The following is an 18,180-nucleotide window of genomic DNA, read 5'->3' on the forward strand; positions in this document are numbered from 1 at the left end:
TGTCCTGGCTAGGCAGTGCCGAGGCACACTCCACACACCGAGAGCAGTCGATGAGAGATGATGTGGTCGTGGCTGGTCCGGCTGGCGACGGCCGAGGCTCACCTGCTTGATATGAAGTGCTTTTGGGAAACCTCCGTTTCTCTCCCCTCCCGGCTTACATTGTAGACTCGACGAACGTTCTGGCTTGGGAAAGGATACACCCCTTCGATTGAGGAATACCTAGGTGCTTGGTCAGATCGATCTTCCTTCTCGTCTATCCACCACGCCGCCCTGTGCAGACACAAGCCTCACTCTCTCTCTCTCTCTTTGGCCCAACCCGCAGCCATGGCTGTCGACGCACCCCCCTCCAAGACCTTCACCCGCGACGAGGTCGCCCAGCGCGGCAAGTCCGACGACGCCCTGTGGTTCATCATCGACACCTTCGTCTACGACGCGACCGACTTTGTCGACGCCCACCCGGGCGGCGAGGCCGTCTTGCGGCAGGTCGCCGGCACCGACGCCACGACGGCCTTCTACAACCTCCACCGCCACGAGGTCCTCGCCCGCTACGCAGACATGGCGATCGGCACGATCGCGGGAGAGAAGCCGAGCATCATCACCCCGCAGCCGGGCGACCTCTCGCCCGTCCCCTACGCCGAGCCCCTCTGGCTCACGCCGCCCTTCAAGAGCCCCTACTACGGCGAGAGCCACCGGCGGCTGCGCCGCTTCGTGCGCGAGTTCGTCGACACGCACGTCACGCCCGAGGCGCTCGAGGCCGAGCGCACGGGGCAGCACATCAGCCAGGGGCTCATCGAGCGCATGGGCGCCGCGGGCCTGCTGCACCTGCGCATGGGGCCCGGGCGGCACCTCGACGGCGCGGCGGAGCTGGCGGGCGGCGCCGTGAAGCCCCGGGAGGTCGACTACTTCCACGACCTCGTCAACACGCAGGAGTTTGTGCGCGCCACGGCCCGCGGCTTCCAGGACGGCAACCTGGCGGGCATGACCATCGGCCTGTCCCCCGTGCTCAACTTCTGCCGCAACGACGCCCTGCGCGCGCGCGTCACGGAGGAGGTCTTCGCCGGCAGGAAGAAGATCTGCCTCGCCATCACCGAGGCCTTTGCCGGGTCCGACGTCGCGGGCCTGCGCACGACGGCCGAGAAGACGCCCGACGGCAGGTTCTACGTCGTCAACGGCACCAAGAAGTGGATCACCAACGGCACCTTCAGCGACTACTTCTCCACGGCCGTGCGGACGGGCAAAGGGCTGAGCATGCTGCTCATCGAGCGCGGCGAGGGCGTCGAGACCAAGCCCATCAAGACGAGCTACTCGGCCGCGGCGGGCACGGCCTACGTCACGTTCGACAACGTCAAGGTCCCCGTCGAGAACCTCATCGGCGAGGAGAACAAGGGTGCCTACGTCGTGTTTAGCAACTTCAACCACGAGCGCTGGGTCATGGCCGGTATGTTCTTCTATTTTTTCACTTTTCCCTCCCCATCTCTTCCCCGCCTCAACTACCCACAGTCGACTTGCCAAGAAGCTGACACTCTAACCCCCAGCGGCCTCGGTCCGCCTCTCCCGCGTCGTCGTGGAGGAGTGCCTCAAGTGGTCGCACCAGCGCCTCGTCTTCGGCAAGCGGCTCATCGACCAGCCCGTCATCCGCCAGAAGCTCGCCAAGATGATCGCCCTCGTCGAGGCCAACCAGGCCTGGCTCGAGTCCGTCACCTACCAGATGTGCGAGATGCCCTACGCCCAGCAGGCCCGCCACCTCGCGGGGCCCATCTCCCTGCTCAAGATGAGCTGCACGCGCGCCGCCCACGAGATCGCCGACGAGGCCGTCCAGATCTGGGGCGGCCGCGGCCTCACGCAGACGGGCATGGGCCGCGTCATCGAGAACTTTAACCGCACCTACAAGTTCGACGCCATCTTGGTGAGTTCCTTCTTCTTCTTGTTTTCGTTCTTATCTCTCCTTGGAGCGAGTGGCCTCGCTAACGTGCATTTCTTTTCCCCAGGGCGGTGCCGAAGAGGTCTTGGGTGACTTGGGTGTCAGGCAGGCGATGAAGAACATGCCCAAGGCCATGCTGTAGAGTTGATTTGAGAGGATATTTTGTTCCAATTAGGACTGGAGTACGGTATAGCGTATTAGCATGATACAAGACTTCCTGAGCCACTACTTCGGGTGTCAGCCCTTCACTGCTCATCTGTGATATCCAGCTCTGGCCAAACAGTCAAGACAACACTTCAAGCGTCACAAGGTTGACAAAGACGACACACTTGAGGATAACGCGCTTGAAGAAGCCGTGGGACAACCAGTCCCAGGACGGTATATGCATCATTCAGCCTCCCTCAACAGCAAAAACGCCCAGAGGTGATCGTTTTCTTACTACCACGCCGTTAAACTAGCAAGCTGGTATGAGACCAATATGCACAGGCCCAACCGTTTGACTCCGTAAGAAATCCTTGCAATAAATAACTTTTTTTTTCTCGTCCCCGGTGCCGAATGATGATTCCTTATTTCCTTGTCTCCCCGAGGTGTCATGATGCGATCAATTGCCCCCATCGTTTCAAAGGTCGTGAGAAATGGCAGCAGAAAAACAACAAAACAATACAAATGAAAACAGAAGATGATGCGTGGTATCCAGATGCCGATGACCGAACCAGACCGGAGTGGGATCCAATGCTTGCGCGAAGAGACTACCCACAAGAAAAGGAGTATATCTTGCTGACTTCGTCCTCGTCCCCAAGACACACCACAACCACGCACAAACGGTCCCCGTCCTCTTCCACGTTCAGAGGCGGGCGCACAGGTCCGTCACGTCTCGACGAGCACCCTAGTTGTTGGGGCACTCGGACTGGATGTGACCGGGCTGCTGGCACTTGTAGCAAATCTTCTCGCCGGTCGAGGAGCCCTTGGGGCAGTCGCGCGAGAAGTGGCCGGTCTCGCCGCAGTTGTAGCACTTGCTGCCGTTGACGCAGTCACCTGGATTCTGTCAGTCTGGAGAGCGCCTTGAATATTGAAAGTGGCAAGGGGCACATACGGGACATGTGACCGATACCGCCGCACGAGTAGCAGGTCTTCTGCTGGGAGCCGTAGCCACCGCCGTAGCCACCACCGTAGCTGCCGCCGCCGCCTCCGTAGCCGCCCTTGCTGCAGTTGCGAGCGATGTGGCCGTGCTCACCGCACTTGTAGCACTCAGCACCGGACTGGCCACCACCGCCGGAGGGGCCGCCCTGGGGGCACTCGCGCGAGATGTGACCGGCCTGGCCGCATCGGTAGCAGGTCTTGGCCTCCTTCTGGCCCTCGGGGCAGTCGCGGCTCATGTGACCCTCGTCTAAGCAACAGAAAAGTCACCGGTCAGTCTCAAGGTGATTGCATGTCTCTATTGGACCAAGGACGCGACTTACTGCCGCAGTTGTAGCTGGGAGGGGGTCAGTAAACAGTTCAAACAACACAAACACATCCAGGCGATAGAACTCACCACTTAGCCGGACCGCGCTGGGGGCAATCACGGGCCTGGAGCATGATGGTTAGTCATATTATGGAAAGGCGCTGCGCGACATTGTTGGCGCCGTCTGGCCAGGTGAAGCATCATACCTGGTGGGTGGTTTGGCCGCCTGTGTGAAAGATCATTAGCAATCAAGTCGAGGTGATGAAATATGTGAGAAGAAGCAAATAACGAGTACACATCTCAGATGCAAGAGCGGGTGCCGTGAGGCAGCTGCCAGGCCATGTATGAAGACCGGTTGCGCATCGCATCATGAGAAATTCTCAGCGAGTGGTGAGATCAGACTGAGAGCAAAAGCTTGTTTTGCTAGGCCATCTGGTGGCAAGTGCAGACTGCTCGCGGAGAGAGGCCAGAGAGCTCCAGCGACGGCGCCAATCGCGCCGGCGAGCTGGAGGAATGGCAAAATCCCAAATCTGTATGGATGCGATGCAATATCAAGACAAGAAGTAACTCACAGGTGAAGCAGCCACGGGGTTGGGGGGCGCCGAAATCCATGTTTGTCGGTGTGATGTTGACTTGAAAGTTGGGGGATCTGAGAAAGTAGTTGACGGGCGTCTAGATAGGCCACTAAGATGTCAGTGTCGTCTGAATGAAAGGCGATTCGATGAACCGGATCCTTGGGAACGTCTGGCTGGAGAAAGATCTGAAGCGATGAGGTGGGAATTTGGAAAAGCGCAAAAGTATTCAAGAGTATTGGGAAGGTGGGGTTGGATTGGGAAGCGTGGATGGTGGTTGAAAATGGTGGGCAGGTGGGGTTTTGAGGTGAAGAGATAGATAGAGTCTTTGTGGCGTGTGCGCTGAGAGGCGAGGATTGGCTGGTCTTATTTTTTGATCGTATTTTTTTTTCTGCGATTTGGGCTTGTAGCTCTAGGGTGACCATACACAAGACCAACGCCAGAGAGTGACGATGGAGACGGGTGAGGGCAGAGGCAAAAAGAAAGCAGGTAGAGCGGGCCGCTTGACCTCTTCGAGAGATAGGGCAGACCAATGTGCTGCAGGGCTTGAGAGTGGGCTTGGATGGCGAGGAATCGCGGGCTCGAGATCGACCGACTGCTTGATGGACTGACAAACTGACCTTTGCGAAATTCAATGATCGTGTTGTTCAGGGAAGAAAAGGGAGGAAGGGGAGCTAAGAAGAAAATAGAGGTAGATATGGGACAGCGTCGAGGGGTTATGTAGTACTTGGGGCTAAGGCAAGATCTACAACGCCGCCGGATGGAGAAAAGCGATCTGAGGTTGATGTCGTATGTACTTGTAGGGGCCCAGGAAGAATTCAAAGACAAGGGGTGACAAGGCCGGCCAGGGTCACTCACTGACCAACCCAGTCTGGTCTTGCTGTACTGTTCCAGCCGGCATGCAGAGCTCAATGCTCCGAACAACGGGATACCTCCTCGTCTGGAGCAAGCAAGCAGAGTTTGTGGCTCTGGACCTTCGATCTACTTCAAGGTCCCGGCCGAGTCTGGTATCTACGGTCACATATCACATCACCACCCTCTCATGCAATCACCGTCCTGTAAATGTATTTGCATTGCCTTCTTCAGTGCCCTCGAGTAGAGTCAATAAATTGATACCGCCCGTAGAAGGAAAAAAAAAAGTGAGGGAAAGAGAGAGTAGTCAGATGGGCGGTGGATGGTGGTGGACGGGACAACACACACACATTCACACTATCACCACACACCAGACCCCATGCATGCAGGCACGCTCCCACGCTCACAGAAAAATTTCAGGCAAATGCGAATTGTGGATGGAATTTTTTTCCCTCTCGTTACTTTTCTTCCATTAGTCGGGAATCTGGACCCAGCTCCACCGCATTCTGGCAGCCAGTCAGAGGCCGCAATTGGGGCGTTTGCGATGGGACCGAGGGGACGTTGGTGGTCGCGCGGCAGTCGGACAGGGTTCAAGGCCGTTCACTCTTTTTGTTGGAGCTCGGCGGGGCATCCCTGTCGCCCGCCCAGAGCACCAGCATCGTGTGCGTGCGTGCCCAGCCAGCAACGGTGCCAGCTTCGCTCGTCCGTCGCGACCCCTGGCGCCTCGGTCCAGGGCTCCCATGCTGCTCCCCCGTCATTCCTTTGCCTGAATCTCGACGGAGCACACGGAGGGCCGGGGTTCAGCTTCAGAGCTGATGATCTGGTCCTGCCGCATGTTCCTTGCATCATGAAGTCCACATGGTGAGCTGTTCAGGACCCAACCACGACACATGGCAACTGGGAGTGGGAGCCAGCCCGTGTCCAGCCTGCATATCCCATCTGGGACTCCAGCTTGTCTCGTGTGTGCGAGCTAGGCAGGGCTGGGAGGCTATGCATACGTAGCAAACTCTCACCTGCATCTGCGAATACCTGCACCACCCAGCGTCTGCGCCGCCTTACTGGTCCCCGTCCAAAAGGCGGTGCGGATATGCAGACGCCCGGTCATCCATGTTTTCTCGCTTGCTCGCGGACAACAGTCTGGTCAGCACGACAACGAGGCATCAATTCAGGGGGCTAGCTCCGGTTACCTGCAGTTTATATTTGGCACCGATCCACTGCCAGGGCAGCATCACATCCAGATCACTTGTGTGTCGGAAAAGCGGTTTGTGACAGGCAAAGGTTGGCGACAGGAGGTGATCTCCATGCGCTTAGAATAGGTGTGCCTTCCTGATCAGGCTGGTCCTCGCCAGCTCTGTGATATCGGGGGCTGCAGATCACATTTCAGACGGGATCCAAGAGAACAATCGAAGAAGCTTGGCAGAATGAAGTTGTGCCAAGCATTCATGCCGTTGACACATCCCATGCTGGCGATCCAACAGACCGTACCACGACCGACACGGAGTTGCCCGTACGTTTCTCCCACGATCCGCACGCCGGAACAACGCCTGTTCGTCTGATGATTGCTCTCTCTCCCTCCCACGCGGGTCGACACAGGCTCCTGTGGTCACACCGCGGATCAATCTCGCCTTAGGCCCAACGGCCCCGAACCGCGAAGCTCGCACCGCTGGGCCTCGGTTTGATTGCCAGAGCTGCCGTTTTGCGACAAGCGGTCCATAATAAGAACGGTGTGGTCGGGGTAAAAATCAACGTCTGCCAAATCGTCTCTTCCATCTACCTACGCTGCCAATAGTCAATCAATCCTGGCTTGATTATATCGCCACATAAAGGTCGCATCGGAAGGTCGGTATCCCGTAATAGGCAGGGAGCGTGAGATGCAGGACACATGTGATGAACAGTCGTCCGAACCTTGGTGCGGCAGGGTTGGACTGGGTTGGCATCACAGTAAGAGCACACACCCCCCCCCCCCTTCGTCGCCCCAAACTCTGGTGCACGATCGCTGTGTATGAGCTCATCTACGATACGACCTTGGCCGTCCTATCGCTGTAGGGTGTGCATCACGCGCTAGACTGTACGACACGTCGGTTCTGGCAAAATGACGACAGGCCCCCGGCTCAGGTTGCAACGCTGTCCCGCCTCCTCGCACGGCCGGACTGCCCAAGGCGGGCGATCAACTGCAGAGAGAGTCTGAGACTGCGGTTTGAACCAGGAGAATGCACGCAGCACAGGCGAGTCGCAGAGCGAGAAGAGACGAATTAATACCCCGAATGCGACGCTGGGCCGTCAGGAAAGGCAAGCATTCCGAGTGGTCCACCACACACACGAGTTTCAGACGCTGCGCTGCAGCCAGACTCGGTAAGGATGCTGAATATCTGTCAAGACACGAGAGGAGTTGCATGAGAGGATTCTAACCCAGCTTGCCCACCGGAGGTATTCCTTGGGCGGGTCACAGTTGGCAACCACAGGGGGTCCGGGGGTGGCCCATGCGCTGGGGCCCATCCATGTTGGCCTAGATCGAAGCTTCCTTCAGTGGACCCAAGAAGAGCAAGATACATACTGCACTGCTGCCCCACGTGAGATGGCGCATTTTGGCGCGTTTTCGGTCTGTGAGGTCGGCGGACCCCCAATCGAGACGCGTATCGTTATGCACCACGTCGCGACCTAGCATCATCAGGCTGAGCACATTTCTGTACGCTCGACGTCACAACGGCATGTGTTATCCGGAAGTACAGACCATTCCAGATACTGTTGGACAGATATGAGTGGTTGGTCTAGCAATGGCCGGGTCGTTTTATTCGAGGCGCTGGGCGCCGCCTGGGACCAGATCGACGCCGACATAACCAAAGGTACCCTTCGCGTATTCCAGGATACACAAGAGCATAACTCTAACTACATTTGCCTTTAAAGAATTCCATAATAGACAATCTCGAGAGTCCGAGTTGGTCCTGGAGCTCGAGAAATCTCAAGCCCGAGCATCTCGCATATCGTCGCTGGAGGCGGAGAACTCTATGCTCAAAGAGACGATTGAGAAGCTCAAACAGCCAGAGCTTCCAGCCACAGTGGCAGCGGTCGAATTGAAAGACGCACAGAACACTGTGCAGGTACCTTCACCAGATCTCACAGCTCTTGAAGCCGACCTGGGCAAGCTGCGCGGCAAATACAGCCAGCTCAAGGCTCTTTATGACCAGTCCATCACCCTTCTAAAGAAGCGGAAAGAGGAGGTTCACGAGTGGATTGCCTACGCCGAATCACTCGAGGCGAAACTCAAGAGATCGCAGGCAGACAACGAGAAACTCGGTCCAAGCGATGCAGAACCTCCGCGCGCCCAAAGCTTCGAGGGTCAGGGCCGAGTCGCGAACGAAGAGGACCGCCTGCAGCTGCCCGATAACACCGCCCGGCCACTGTCGCATGTAGGCTTCATCTCAAACCTTAGCTCCTCATTTGGACCCGAGAGGACCGTAGATGTGCATATAACACCGCGGCGAGCCCTTTCGCAACCTCCTGGCTCGCAGGTATCTGATAGAACCGAGTCCCTTCCTGCCACATCCCAGACGGACACCCATAACCCAGAGGATGACCTGGAGGATCTGCCCCGGCTGCCTAGCCAGGCGAACACGGCTAAGGTCCGTGTCAAAGAAGAGCCCTCTTCAGACCCTCCTATCATTGTCTCGGAGCGAGCCGTCCGAAAGCGAAGGAATAACAGTCCCGGGTACCCTTCGGCTGTTCCGAGACGCCGAGTGAAGACAGAGGATGGAGACTCAGATCCGTCTGTCACCGAGGAAACGGCTTACTTTGACCCCCAGGAAAGCATGGATCTTGACGAGGGCCAGAACACACTCCCAACGCCAAGAAAGCGTCGCCTCTTGGAGGAACACTTTGCTAACAAGCGAGCTTCTCTCTCTTCGGCATCGTCAGGACAGCTTCCGACCCCTTCACGGGCACTGCTTGCACGGCAACTACTCACACCCTCTTCAGTTCTCCAGCCGATCTCGCCGAACCGCCGTATCATTAAGACTGCTGCTGGCAAAAGCAAGGAGAAACGGAGCAAGAATTTCCAGAATGCTGTCACGATACTCGGAGAGGATGGGTATAGCTCCGATGCCCAGGAGAAGCCGTCGGACCCCTTACCCCCCTCAACAAATGTTGGCCGGCTCAATGCCCTGCTGAACTCGACGAGCAGCCGACCTAGCGCGATAATTTCGCGACCGTCGAACCGCCTTTCACGAGATCTGAGCTCTAAGAGAGATGTCGATCTCCCTCCCAGACGAGCACTCCCTTTCCCGGACAAGAATCAACTTCAGACGCCCCAGACCGCATCTAGTGCAAAGCATCGAACGCCCCTAGCACCCCTGGCACAACCCATCTCGGTGACCAGGTCCGCCCCTCCCCTGCGCAGGAGCAACGAGAATCAAGGCCCCGCCGTCCCGCTCCGCCAAAAGCCCCTATCTAGCATGAAGCTGGACGACTTCAAGATCAACCCCAAGTTCAACGACGGCCAGAACTTTGCCTTTGCCGAGGTGGTGCGCAACAGGTCGGAGCGCGAGGGCCTGCCCGGGTGCACAGACATGAACTGCTGCGGCAAGTACTTCCGCGCCATGGCGAGCGCGGAGCGCGCCGGCAAGCCCTCCTCGCCGCCGTTCCTCAACCTGCCCGACGCGACCGTCCTGCTCGAGACGTACCTCGGCGAGGACGCGTTCCTGCTCGGCGGCATGACGCGGGAGGAGAAGGAGGAGCTGTGGCTCGCGGCGCGCACCCGCGAGCTGGCCAACAAGTACGGCAAGCACCGGCACCGGCACCACCGGCGGCCGTCGCCGCCCGGGTTCTGGAACGCGGACTTCCCGAGCACGCAGGAGGAGGCGAGGGAGCGGCAGGAGGGGCTCAAGATGGAGCAGGCGCTCGTGCAGGAGAGGTATCGGGAGGCTATGAGGCAGGATGGGCGGTGGCTGTTCCGCGATGAGTGAAGGGAGGGGTTGAGGAGGTGAATGCTGACTGGTTCGTGATACCCCTTGGGCGCGATGGGAGAAGAGAGTGAATTCAAAGTAGTAGCCTGTACAATAACTAAGGCAGCTAGCTCATTGTCCACATCAGAATATAATCCGAGCTGCTGTTGCTGAGTCTAGCGCCCCTGAAAGGGATGTTACTATCACACCTGTAGATATGGCCAAGCGTAGGAACCCGCGGCAAAGCAATGCTAACGGTTAAGTTTAAGACGCGATTCATGGTTTTTAAGGTCTGGTTACATCTTGAAAACCGTTGTGTAGAGGCGAAGAATATTCCTTGCAGGCTTGGGAGCTCGGGTAGTTCTGACACATGGGTGAAAGGAACCTCCAGCTTGAACTTTGGTGGGGAAGTCGCTAACCGACCTAAGCGACACAAACAAAATACCTTAACCTTTGACTGACATAAAAGGTAGCCTTGGTAGTGCGCTTTCGCAAGAATGAACCAGCCCTGTTTTATTTCCCTTTCATACTCACGGCCATTTTTTTGTGCCAAATCAATCATGAACCATACTGTGTCGCACAGCTTCGAAAGCCTGACAACAGGCATAGGAGTGAGCACCCAGTCGGACTTCCACACCCATCTCACATCTGCACCTGAGCAGGGCGCTTCGAATGGAGTTAGAGACATGGTATTGAGTGAGGCCCTGCGGTCAGTGCTTGCCCCAACTAGCGAGGTTCGCTACGCGCAGGGCGACAGAGACTTCACGGGCCTTCGAGGACATGGTCTAGAGAACTTGCGCGAGGTCCTTGAGTTCCTCGCAGACGCTGATATCCCAGCCTGTGTCGTCGGCATCAATGCCTTGCGTTACTACGGAGCTGGAAGGTCGACAAATGTAAGAACTATCTTCTTCACGGTATTTGATTCTCAAGCCCAAAAGTCGCTGACGGCCGAGACCACTAGGAATGGGACATCTGTGTTCCAACAGAGCATCTCAAAGAAGCAGAGAATCTTTTCGACACATCCGAGAAGTACGAGCGAGCTGAGCATACGCCACCACTCCTTAACTCATTCCGTCATCTCAGCGCCACTTTCAAGCCGAAGAATGTCGGCTTCTATTTCATTATCATGCCGTCCTCAGAATGTTTTATCGATCCTCGTCCGGAGCACTGCGAGCTTAGCAAGAATGGCATTCCTTATCCGCAAATGCGGCAGTTCGCGAGGGCACTGCTCGTTTCGCAGAATGGTGCCGATGTTGAGGACTTCATCGACGGGATGGATCTAGATGATGCCTGGGGAGAGGAGCATCTGGATTTCGATGAGCTGCAGGTGACAGGACTGCAGACTACACAATTCTGGAACGACGAATTGGCTATCAGGGACACAGGTCAATTCAGCACAACGATCAACTACAGGAAGCAATGGAGCAAGTCTGTAGCCAACAAGGACGAGCGGATCGACCCGCTGATGCGGGGCCGTTCCAAGACTCGGTGGAGAAGGATCAAGAACGACATGGACCCAAGAGAGCGGAAACGGCAGGTGTAGAGTTCCGATCAATCAATAAGCAGCTATTTTACTTAGACCAAATACTTTGGCCTGGCAGCAAGCCTCACAAAGAAGCATCATCGTAGATGACTTTGTTACCTCCAATCACGGCAGGAGATGCTACAGTGCTCTCGGGAGTGGCTTCAATGTGAGCACAGTGTTCTCGGGGCTCTCAGTTACTAGTTAGAACTTCCATTCCTTCCCCTCTATCACAATCCTGGATCCTGCATCCTTGGACTCTGGCGTACTCAACTTGATTTACAGGGAACCTGCCCTTGCTATTTGAGAAGAATCAAGAACAAGTCTCGGCATCGGGTTATGGATCCCTGATAGGTAGCCTTGTCTTTATGGAACGACTATTTGGCTATCTAAAGACAACCTCATGACAAGGTTGTGAGTAGGGGAGGAATTCCTTTTCTTCTCCATTTTCTCTACCTAACCGCCTCCTCAAATGGTTCCCTAGTTGAGAGCTACAAAGCCCAGGAATAGCTTCAGTTGCCGTGTTTGTGGTACCACTTGTTGTTTCTGGTACTGTATGTCCAGTAGCCATCCTTAGACTTGTCACCATCCTCCGGGGCCATGTTGTTCGGCGACTAGACCATGCCTGAGCCTGGCGACGAGGCTTTGGGGTTCGGAGTTCCCAAAGGCGAACCTTGGTTGGCCCCGCTGTAGCCCGAGTATGCACCAGTCTTGGAGCTGCTCGACTGGGCGCTGCCAGGGCTAGGTCCGCTGCCGGTGTTGTAGTCCCCACCATATCCGCCAGAGCCCGTGCGACCGCTGCCTCCTGGAGTTGACGGGGCCAATCCCTTGCTGGGCGTAGAAGGTGTGGCTTCCATTTGGAGGCCCCATCGCACCTTCGCTTCCATATCTGGGTTCTGTTCTCGCACCTTTTCCAACAAGGCGTCCTTCCATTCGTCGTTGAACGAAGACGCTACAGTGCGGACCTGTTCAGCGAAGGACTTACGCCCGAAGACGAACAGAAGATCGCGATAGTCTCGATCGGAGTTGCGCTCCCAGTGTGCTTTGATCTTGGATCGGACCAGGGGCCCGATACCCAACAGGTTGCAGTCGAAAGTGCCCCTAGTTGTAAGAACGCGCTCCCGGTCCACGACTTCACTGATATTTCCTGGGATCACGTGGCCTTCAGCGCCCTTGGGCTTTAGGTCGAACTGAACCAGGCTGTTGTCGACTTTCAGGAAGATGCGGGCTATACCGCCAGCCCACTGCATTCTGGTGGCGGTCCGGTAAATCCTAATCAAATAAGTCTCGCATTAGTAGAGTTCTAGGAACAATAGCTTTGGTGGTTCCCAAAGAGTTCCTTAGTTCCTAATAACTCACATGGTCACGTTCTCGAAGAGAGAAAGAAGTGCGTCGAGGCGAGGTGGGTTATCGACAGCGATATCGACATCGTGAGTCATTCTGTGCGAACCACGGAGGAAGAAGTTCATTCCTCCCATGATGCCATAGGCAATCTGGTTTCGCTCCAGAATGTCGACGATAATCGCCAGTGCTTTCTTCTGGCAATCTGGATGTGTGTCCGAAGCTATCTCGACCATCTCATCGTGATCATCATCTGTGTAGGTCGGCATGATGAACGACGGACGATGAGGTAGTAGAGGTCAATGTCAGATGGTGGAAGAGTAGAGAGAAGAGATCAAGTAGAGGTTGGCAGCTACTTTTAAGAATGAATGACAATTAATCTCATCAGTTTGCTCCTTGAACTTCTGAACATCATAGTCACTATGATTCAGTGCCTATTGAGTTTGCACAAGTGAATTCAGTGCCTATTGAGTTTTCACAAGTGACTTCACCTCACTTCTAGACCCGTAAACAATAGATTGGTCTCTAACCAGTATTGTTGCAGTGACACACTATTCACAAACTGGGAAATCAATTGGGTAGCATGACACGTCACCTCATTTGTTCTCCTTGATGCTCTGTATTGTGTCAGGGCCCTTAGGTGTGGTTTCTATAGGTGTCACTGCAAGTTGGGCAGCAGCTCAATCACAATCAAAATCATTCGCAAAGCCATTCTGTTATTGCTTTGATTGCCTGTGACGTGCCTCGGTCAGTAGTTCCTCAGGTTTCCACCAAAGACGATCATGCATCACTCAATATATCTGAGTCTCAATAACAAGTAGATATCCTATGTTTGCCGCGTAATACTGTGTTCCCAGAAGGCTGGAAACTCGAAAGAATGCTGCCTTAGGAGCTGTCTCTCGCTTGCATCTTCCTGTGGGCATTGTCTTTTTGATCTTCGACAGACTCTCTCGCCGCGAGGCTTTGCAGCTCGCGACAAGGGGATTGGTAATCCGCTCACAAAGGGTTCCACCATGGGGAACTACAAGTACAAGTACTCAATTGCAATTCGTGAAGCTTCCTTGCATCTTTCGAAGCGACCCGACCCCTTGCTATTGTCCATTACAGCTACGGCGGCCCCACGTCATGCGAGCATGGCCCAGAGGGTGGCTCGAGCGCCCTGCATTGGCTTGTTAGGCTCACCGGTCGCAGCCAATGATTGCGCCGGAATCTTAGTCATACAATCGGCCGAGCTTGCTGGGAAAACTTCCCGGGCAGCCCCAAATTTTGTTTCTTTTTTGAGAGAAGGCATCGAAGCAGATGGGCCTGCGCCAGAATCCGGCCAACCTCACCTCAACCTCACCTCCCCTTCCCCAGGTGCCCCAGCTTTTCTTCATCGTGAAGCGCCATCCTGACTCTTCGCGTCTCTCCTCTTGGCTTGTTTCGCGTCACTCCTTTCCTCTCTTGTTGTTCTGAATGGAACTCTCCCGACCCTTTTAGTTGCCTGCGCTTTCCGCTTCCCCCAACTTCCATTCTGCTGAGCTCGTCAGAAACAGCCGAGCTCAGACCTATCGACAAAGAACCTCGCGGCACAATCCAACCCAGCGCACCCCCTCCATCGCGCACACACAGCACTCCAAGGCAAACCCGGCCTCGTGTTGCTTGTTGACCTGTTCGCAGTGGTCGCCCACGGCACAGTGAGCAGCCACTGCAACAGCTCGCACCCCAAGCCGGCAAGATGAACAACCGTCATCTGCCGGCTGGGCAGCCCACCGGGGGAGGAGGCGCAGGAGGCCCTGGAGTAGACATGGGACCGGGACCTGGCCCCGGTGGCGGCGGTCCGAGGCGCGGCGGCGGAAGGGCTCACTATTCGGCGCATTACCAACAGCACCAGCACCAGCATCAGCATGCGCACCAGCATCACCAGCCCCAGCACGCCCACCAGCCGCCGCACATGTATGGCAACTACATGAGCCCCTACAACGCAGGCCCCTATGGCTACGCCCCTCCGATGCCTCCGCAGATGTACTACCAGAATGGCATGTCGAATGGATACAGCATGCCTCACCCCGGCCAATATACGAGATCCCCTCCACCGGTCCAATACGTCCCTATGATGCCCGGTGCCATGCAGCCGCAGCCCTACTCGAGGCCGCCCCAGCAGTCGCCCGTCATCGTTTCGACACCCGCCTACCAGCCTCCTCCTCCTATCCAGCACTCGCCGGCTGTTGCCTCGCATCCATTCCCTGTCCCGCCGTACCATGCTCCGACCCAGGGTGGCCACATACCCCTTCCTCCCCCGACTCCCACGTCCACACACTCCTCCCAGGTTTTTGCACCACCTGCGCCCGCCAGCCCGCCGCAGCCAGTCCAGAGCATCCCTGCCGAGGTTCCGGTTGCCAGCGAGCCTGCGCCTGCTGTGGTACTGGAGACAAAGGTTGAAGAACCGCAGGAGCCTTTCCGGCCTCCGGTATGTTATTCTTGACACTATCTCCCGTTCACAGTGTTCTGACTTTTATCAAGCTTCCTTGGCTCTCCCGGCCCGACCTTCCCTTCCCTAAGAAGTCAGTCAAATCGCGCAGGAGGAGGAGAGTCATCGCTGCGGACGCCGACGATGTGGAGCTGCCTGTCAAGGCACAAGAGCCCGCACCAGAGGCTGTGCCCGAGGGTGCTGCGGTGACTGCGGATCGTGGTACCGAGCGTGCAGAGACGCCCTCGACCCACGATCGCTCAGACCTGCCCTCGACCACTCCCACAACTCCGAGCTCGGTACAGCATGCTCAGCCTGCTGCCGTCGCAACACCTACGCAGACAAAGCCAAGCGGTACTCAACGCCCAGCCGTCCCGGCCATCCCCCTTGTGCCTGCTGTTCCGGCTATTAGCCCGAAGGACACCAAGTCAGCAACCAGGCCGGCCCCTGCTGCAGAAGACTCGGCAGCTGCAGCAGCTTCTCAGTCTGACGATAACACCGCCTCGACTATCACTGCGGGCCAGGAAGACACGGAGCCCACTGTGGCCAAACCTTCCGCTCCAGCCCCTCCCAAACTTTGGACAAACCTTTTTGCCAAGACTGCCCCTCGGACGGCATCTACCGATGCTGCTCCCGGTGGTCCGAACGGAGTTTCCAGCGGTGGTGCCGACAACAGCAGCCCTGCCTCTGCGGGGTTTGCCCAGTCCAAAGCCAACTCCATGGGCGATGCGCTTCGCGCCTACCGCGTTGACGGCGCGGATAAGATCCACTTCCTGGAGCCTCGGGGGCTGAGCAACATCGGACAGATCTGCTACCTGAACTCGGTTCTCCAGGTTCTTCTCTACTGCCAGCCTTTCTATGACTTTTTGGACCAGGCCAGCCGCAAGGCCGCTCACAGCTTCAAGAGTGACACGCCTGTCCTGGATGCGATGATTATGTTTATGCGTGAGTTCAAAGTGACCGCCTCTGCTGAGTCGACGGAGCAGCTGTGTAAGCGCCTCAAGAAGGAGGATATGGAGCACTATGGGGATTCTTTCAGCCCCGAGTTCGTATACGATGCGTTCAAGACTATCAAGCGTTTCGATGCCATGAAGGTGAGATGACCAACCAACCGATCCCTGTCTTTTGACCTAGACTGACACACCTATCAGCGTGGTCACCAGCAGGATGCTCAAGAGTTCCTGGGCTTCATCCTCGAGTCCCTACACGAGGAATGCTGCCGCGCCATGGGCGTCCCTACAACGTCGGTGGACGATGGCAGCACCACGGGTCAAGTCGTCGGTAGCTCAGAGTCTGATGCGGCCAAGTCGTGGCAGGAAGTCGGCCCTCGTCAGACCAGCGCTACTGTGCGACCTTCTTCCATCATCTACACCCAGTCCCCCATCACCAAGATCTTCTTTGGGGCGTTCAGAAATGAACTGCGCCACCCTGGCAACGTCTCAGTCACGCCTCAGCCGTACAACACGGTGCAGCTCGACATTGACCTGCCTCAGGTCCGCAACATCGTCGATGCCATTCGCAACATCATCAAGCCCGAGACCGTCAGCGGGACCTTTGAGGCGCATGGACGGGTCTCCAACACAGCCACCAAGCAGCAGCTCTTCGAGACGCTGCCGCCCATCCTCATGATCCAGCTGAAGCGCTTCCAGTACGATGAGGTCCACGGCACAACCAAGATCTGGAAGAAGGTTGGCTACCCTCTTGATCTCGAGATCCCCGTCGAGGCGCTCTCGCGCCCCAAGAGGAACCAGATCAACTCGGAGGGCACCGGACTTCCTCAGTACAAGCTCATCGCCGTTGTCTACCATCATGGCAAGAATGCTAGTGTCGGCCACTACACGGCGGATGTGCGGCGACAGGACGGTCGCGAGTGGATCCGCATGGATGACACTGTCATCCGCCGGGTGCGCAGCGAGGACGTCATTGAGGGTGGCGGCGAAGAGGAGCCGACCCGGGCTCAGGAGCTGGCGAGGAAGGAGAACGGCACCGGCACCAGCACTAGGTCCAGCTCGGCCAACCGCTTCGCAGCTATGGGCGATGAGGACTCTGGCGACAACGAGGGCGGCTGGAACACAGTCTCGTCTTCTCCTGGAAGCGCAAAGAAGACCGGCAGCAGCGGTGTCAACGGCAATGCTGCCAACAAGCCGCGCTCCAAGCAAGTCAAGGAGAGCGTCAAGGACAACAAGGTGGCCTATCTGCTGTTCTACCAGAGGGTCTAGGACGCCCAGACGTGGCGGGATTGGGATGAGATCAGGGACAACATGGCTCCTCGGTCGGTATCCTACTAAGCCACCACGCATGCATGACAAGAACAGCACGGTATATAGGTAGACGGTGGATCCTCACGATGGAACACGGCGCGTATACTCCTGTGTCTGGGGGTTGGTATTGGAGTTTCAAAGCATTCATGACAGCTCGGGGGTGTGGGGGTTGAAGTGCGAGCAGAAAGGATCAACTTCTCTGTTCGATGCACTTGAAGCAGACAGCATTGGCATGGCATGGCATGGCATGACATGACATGGCGGGTTGATGAGCACATCTCTGGTTTTTTTTTATTGCTATTTTCATCGTGGGTCTTCTTGACTGCGAGAACTCTAGCATCATTTTCACGTGAATACTTTGGGGGGAAAGGGGTGGTTTGAAGCGAAGAGATGGGATAGCGGTGAGGAGGAGGAAGAAGAGACAGGGAGTGTTCAAAGCGAGAGAGAGAGAGAGAGAGGGAGAGCCTGGGCTCGATCATGCAATACCCGAGCGAGAATGGTGGGCTTTGGCGGTGGGCGGGGACGAAGCATGTTGTAGAATAAAAATAATACCTTCATGACCAGCGACTTTCTTGACTGACTTTGATGAAGTTGCGTTAATGGTGGACAAACATCCTGTGATGTATGTACCTGATGGATGTATGTTGTTTTGGTGGTGGGGGCACGTACCTTTTGATAACTACCTTATCTGTGCTCCGGTGCTGCGCGACCAAAAGAAAAATAAGTCGCGTCGTTTCTTTGGCCCAAGCAAGGATTGAGAACAAAGCTCGGTGCTTGCTTGACCTTTAGCTTCACCTCACCTTTTTCGAAAGCAACCAAGCCGCTGGGGCTCTCTTTTTCTCCACGTCAAGCAAACAATCCCTTCGGCCCAACCTACTAGC

The 18,180-nt window shown here is 56.4% G+C and overlaps 6 protein-coding genes across 6 annotated transcripts; 4 read left to right on the forward strand and 2 right to left on the reverse strand.

Annotated features, from left to right (window-relative positions):
- Positions 1 to 324: 324 nt before the first annotated feature.
- On the forward strand, positions 325 to 2,063 carry E0L32_005684 (uncharacterized protein; the record flags this gene model as incomplete). The annotated part of the gene is made up of 3 exons (XM_031140232.1): positions 325 to 1,438; positions 1,536 to 1,906; positions 1,989 to 2,063. 3 exons carry the CDS (start codon positions 325 to 327, stop codon positions 2,061 to 2,063), a joined length of 1,560 nt encoding a protein of 519 aa, XP_030995695.1.
- Positions 2,064 to 2,807: 744 nt separating this feature from the next.
- On the reverse strand, positions 2,808 to 3,977 carry E0L32_005685 (uncharacterized protein; the record flags this gene model as incomplete). The annotated part of the gene is made up of 6 exons (XM_031140233.1): positions 2,808 to 2,956; positions 3,015 to 3,308; positions 3,382 to 3,395; positions 3,456 to 3,490; positions 3,572 to 3,591; positions 3,938 to 3,977. 6 exons carry the CDS (start codon positions 3,975 to 3,977, stop codon positions 2,808 to 2,810), a joined length of 552 nt encoding a protein of 183 aa, XP_030995696.1.
- Positions 3,978 to 7,544: 3,567 nt separating this feature from the next.
- E0L32_005686 (uncharacterized protein) lies at positions 7,545 to 9,747 on the forward strand (the record flags this gene model as incomplete). The annotated part of the gene is made up of 2 exons (XM_031140236.1): positions 7,545 to 7,632; positions 7,694 to 9,747. 2 exons carry the CDS (start codon positions 7,545 to 7,547, stop codon positions 9,745 to 9,747), a joined length of 2,142 nt encoding a protein of 713 aa, XP_030995697.1.
- A 539-nt stretch (positions 9,748 to 10,286) lies between these two features.
- E0L32_005687 (uncharacterized protein) lies at positions 10,287 to 11,269 on the forward strand (the record flags this gene model as incomplete). The annotated part of the gene is made up of 2 exons (XM_031140237.1): positions 10,287 to 10,619; positions 10,688 to 11,269. 2 exons carry the CDS (start codon positions 10,287 to 10,289, stop codon positions 11,267 to 11,269), a joined length of 915 nt encoding a protein of 304 aa, XP_030995698.1.
- Positions 11,270 to 11,862: 593 nt separating this feature from the next.
- Positions 11,863 to 12,858, reverse strand: E0L32_005688 (uncharacterized protein; the record flags this gene model as incomplete). Its single annotated transcript, XM_031140238.1, has 2 exons — positions 11,863 to 12,520; positions 12,608 to 12,858. The coding sequence occupies 2 exons, from the start codon at positions 12,856 to 12,858 to the stop codon at positions 11,863 to 11,865; spliced, it is 909 nt and encodes a 302-aa protein (XP_030995699.1).
- A 1,448-nt stretch (positions 12,859 to 14,306) lies between these two features.
- Positions 14,307 to 17,257, forward strand: E0L32_005689 (uncharacterized protein; the record flags this gene model as incomplete). Its single annotated transcript, XM_031140239.1, has 3 exons — positions 14,307 to 15,038; positions 15,092 to 16,132; positions 16,190 to 17,257. The coding sequence occupies 3 exons, from the start codon at positions 14,307 to 14,309 to the stop codon at positions 17,255 to 17,257; spliced, it is 2,841 nt and encodes a 946-aa protein (XP_030995700.1).
- Between the last annotated feature and the right edge of the window lie 923 nt (positions 17,258 to 18,180).

The sequence above is a fragment of the Thyridium curvatum genome (assembly GCF_004353045.1).
Source record: "Thyridium curvatum strain D216 chromosome Unknown NODE_30_length_408869_cov_84.441474, whole genome shotgun sequence".
In the NCBI taxonomy this organism is placed as follows: Eukaryota; Fungi; Ascomycota; class Sordariomycetes; order Thyridiales; family Thyridiaceae; genus Thyridium; species Thyridium curvatum.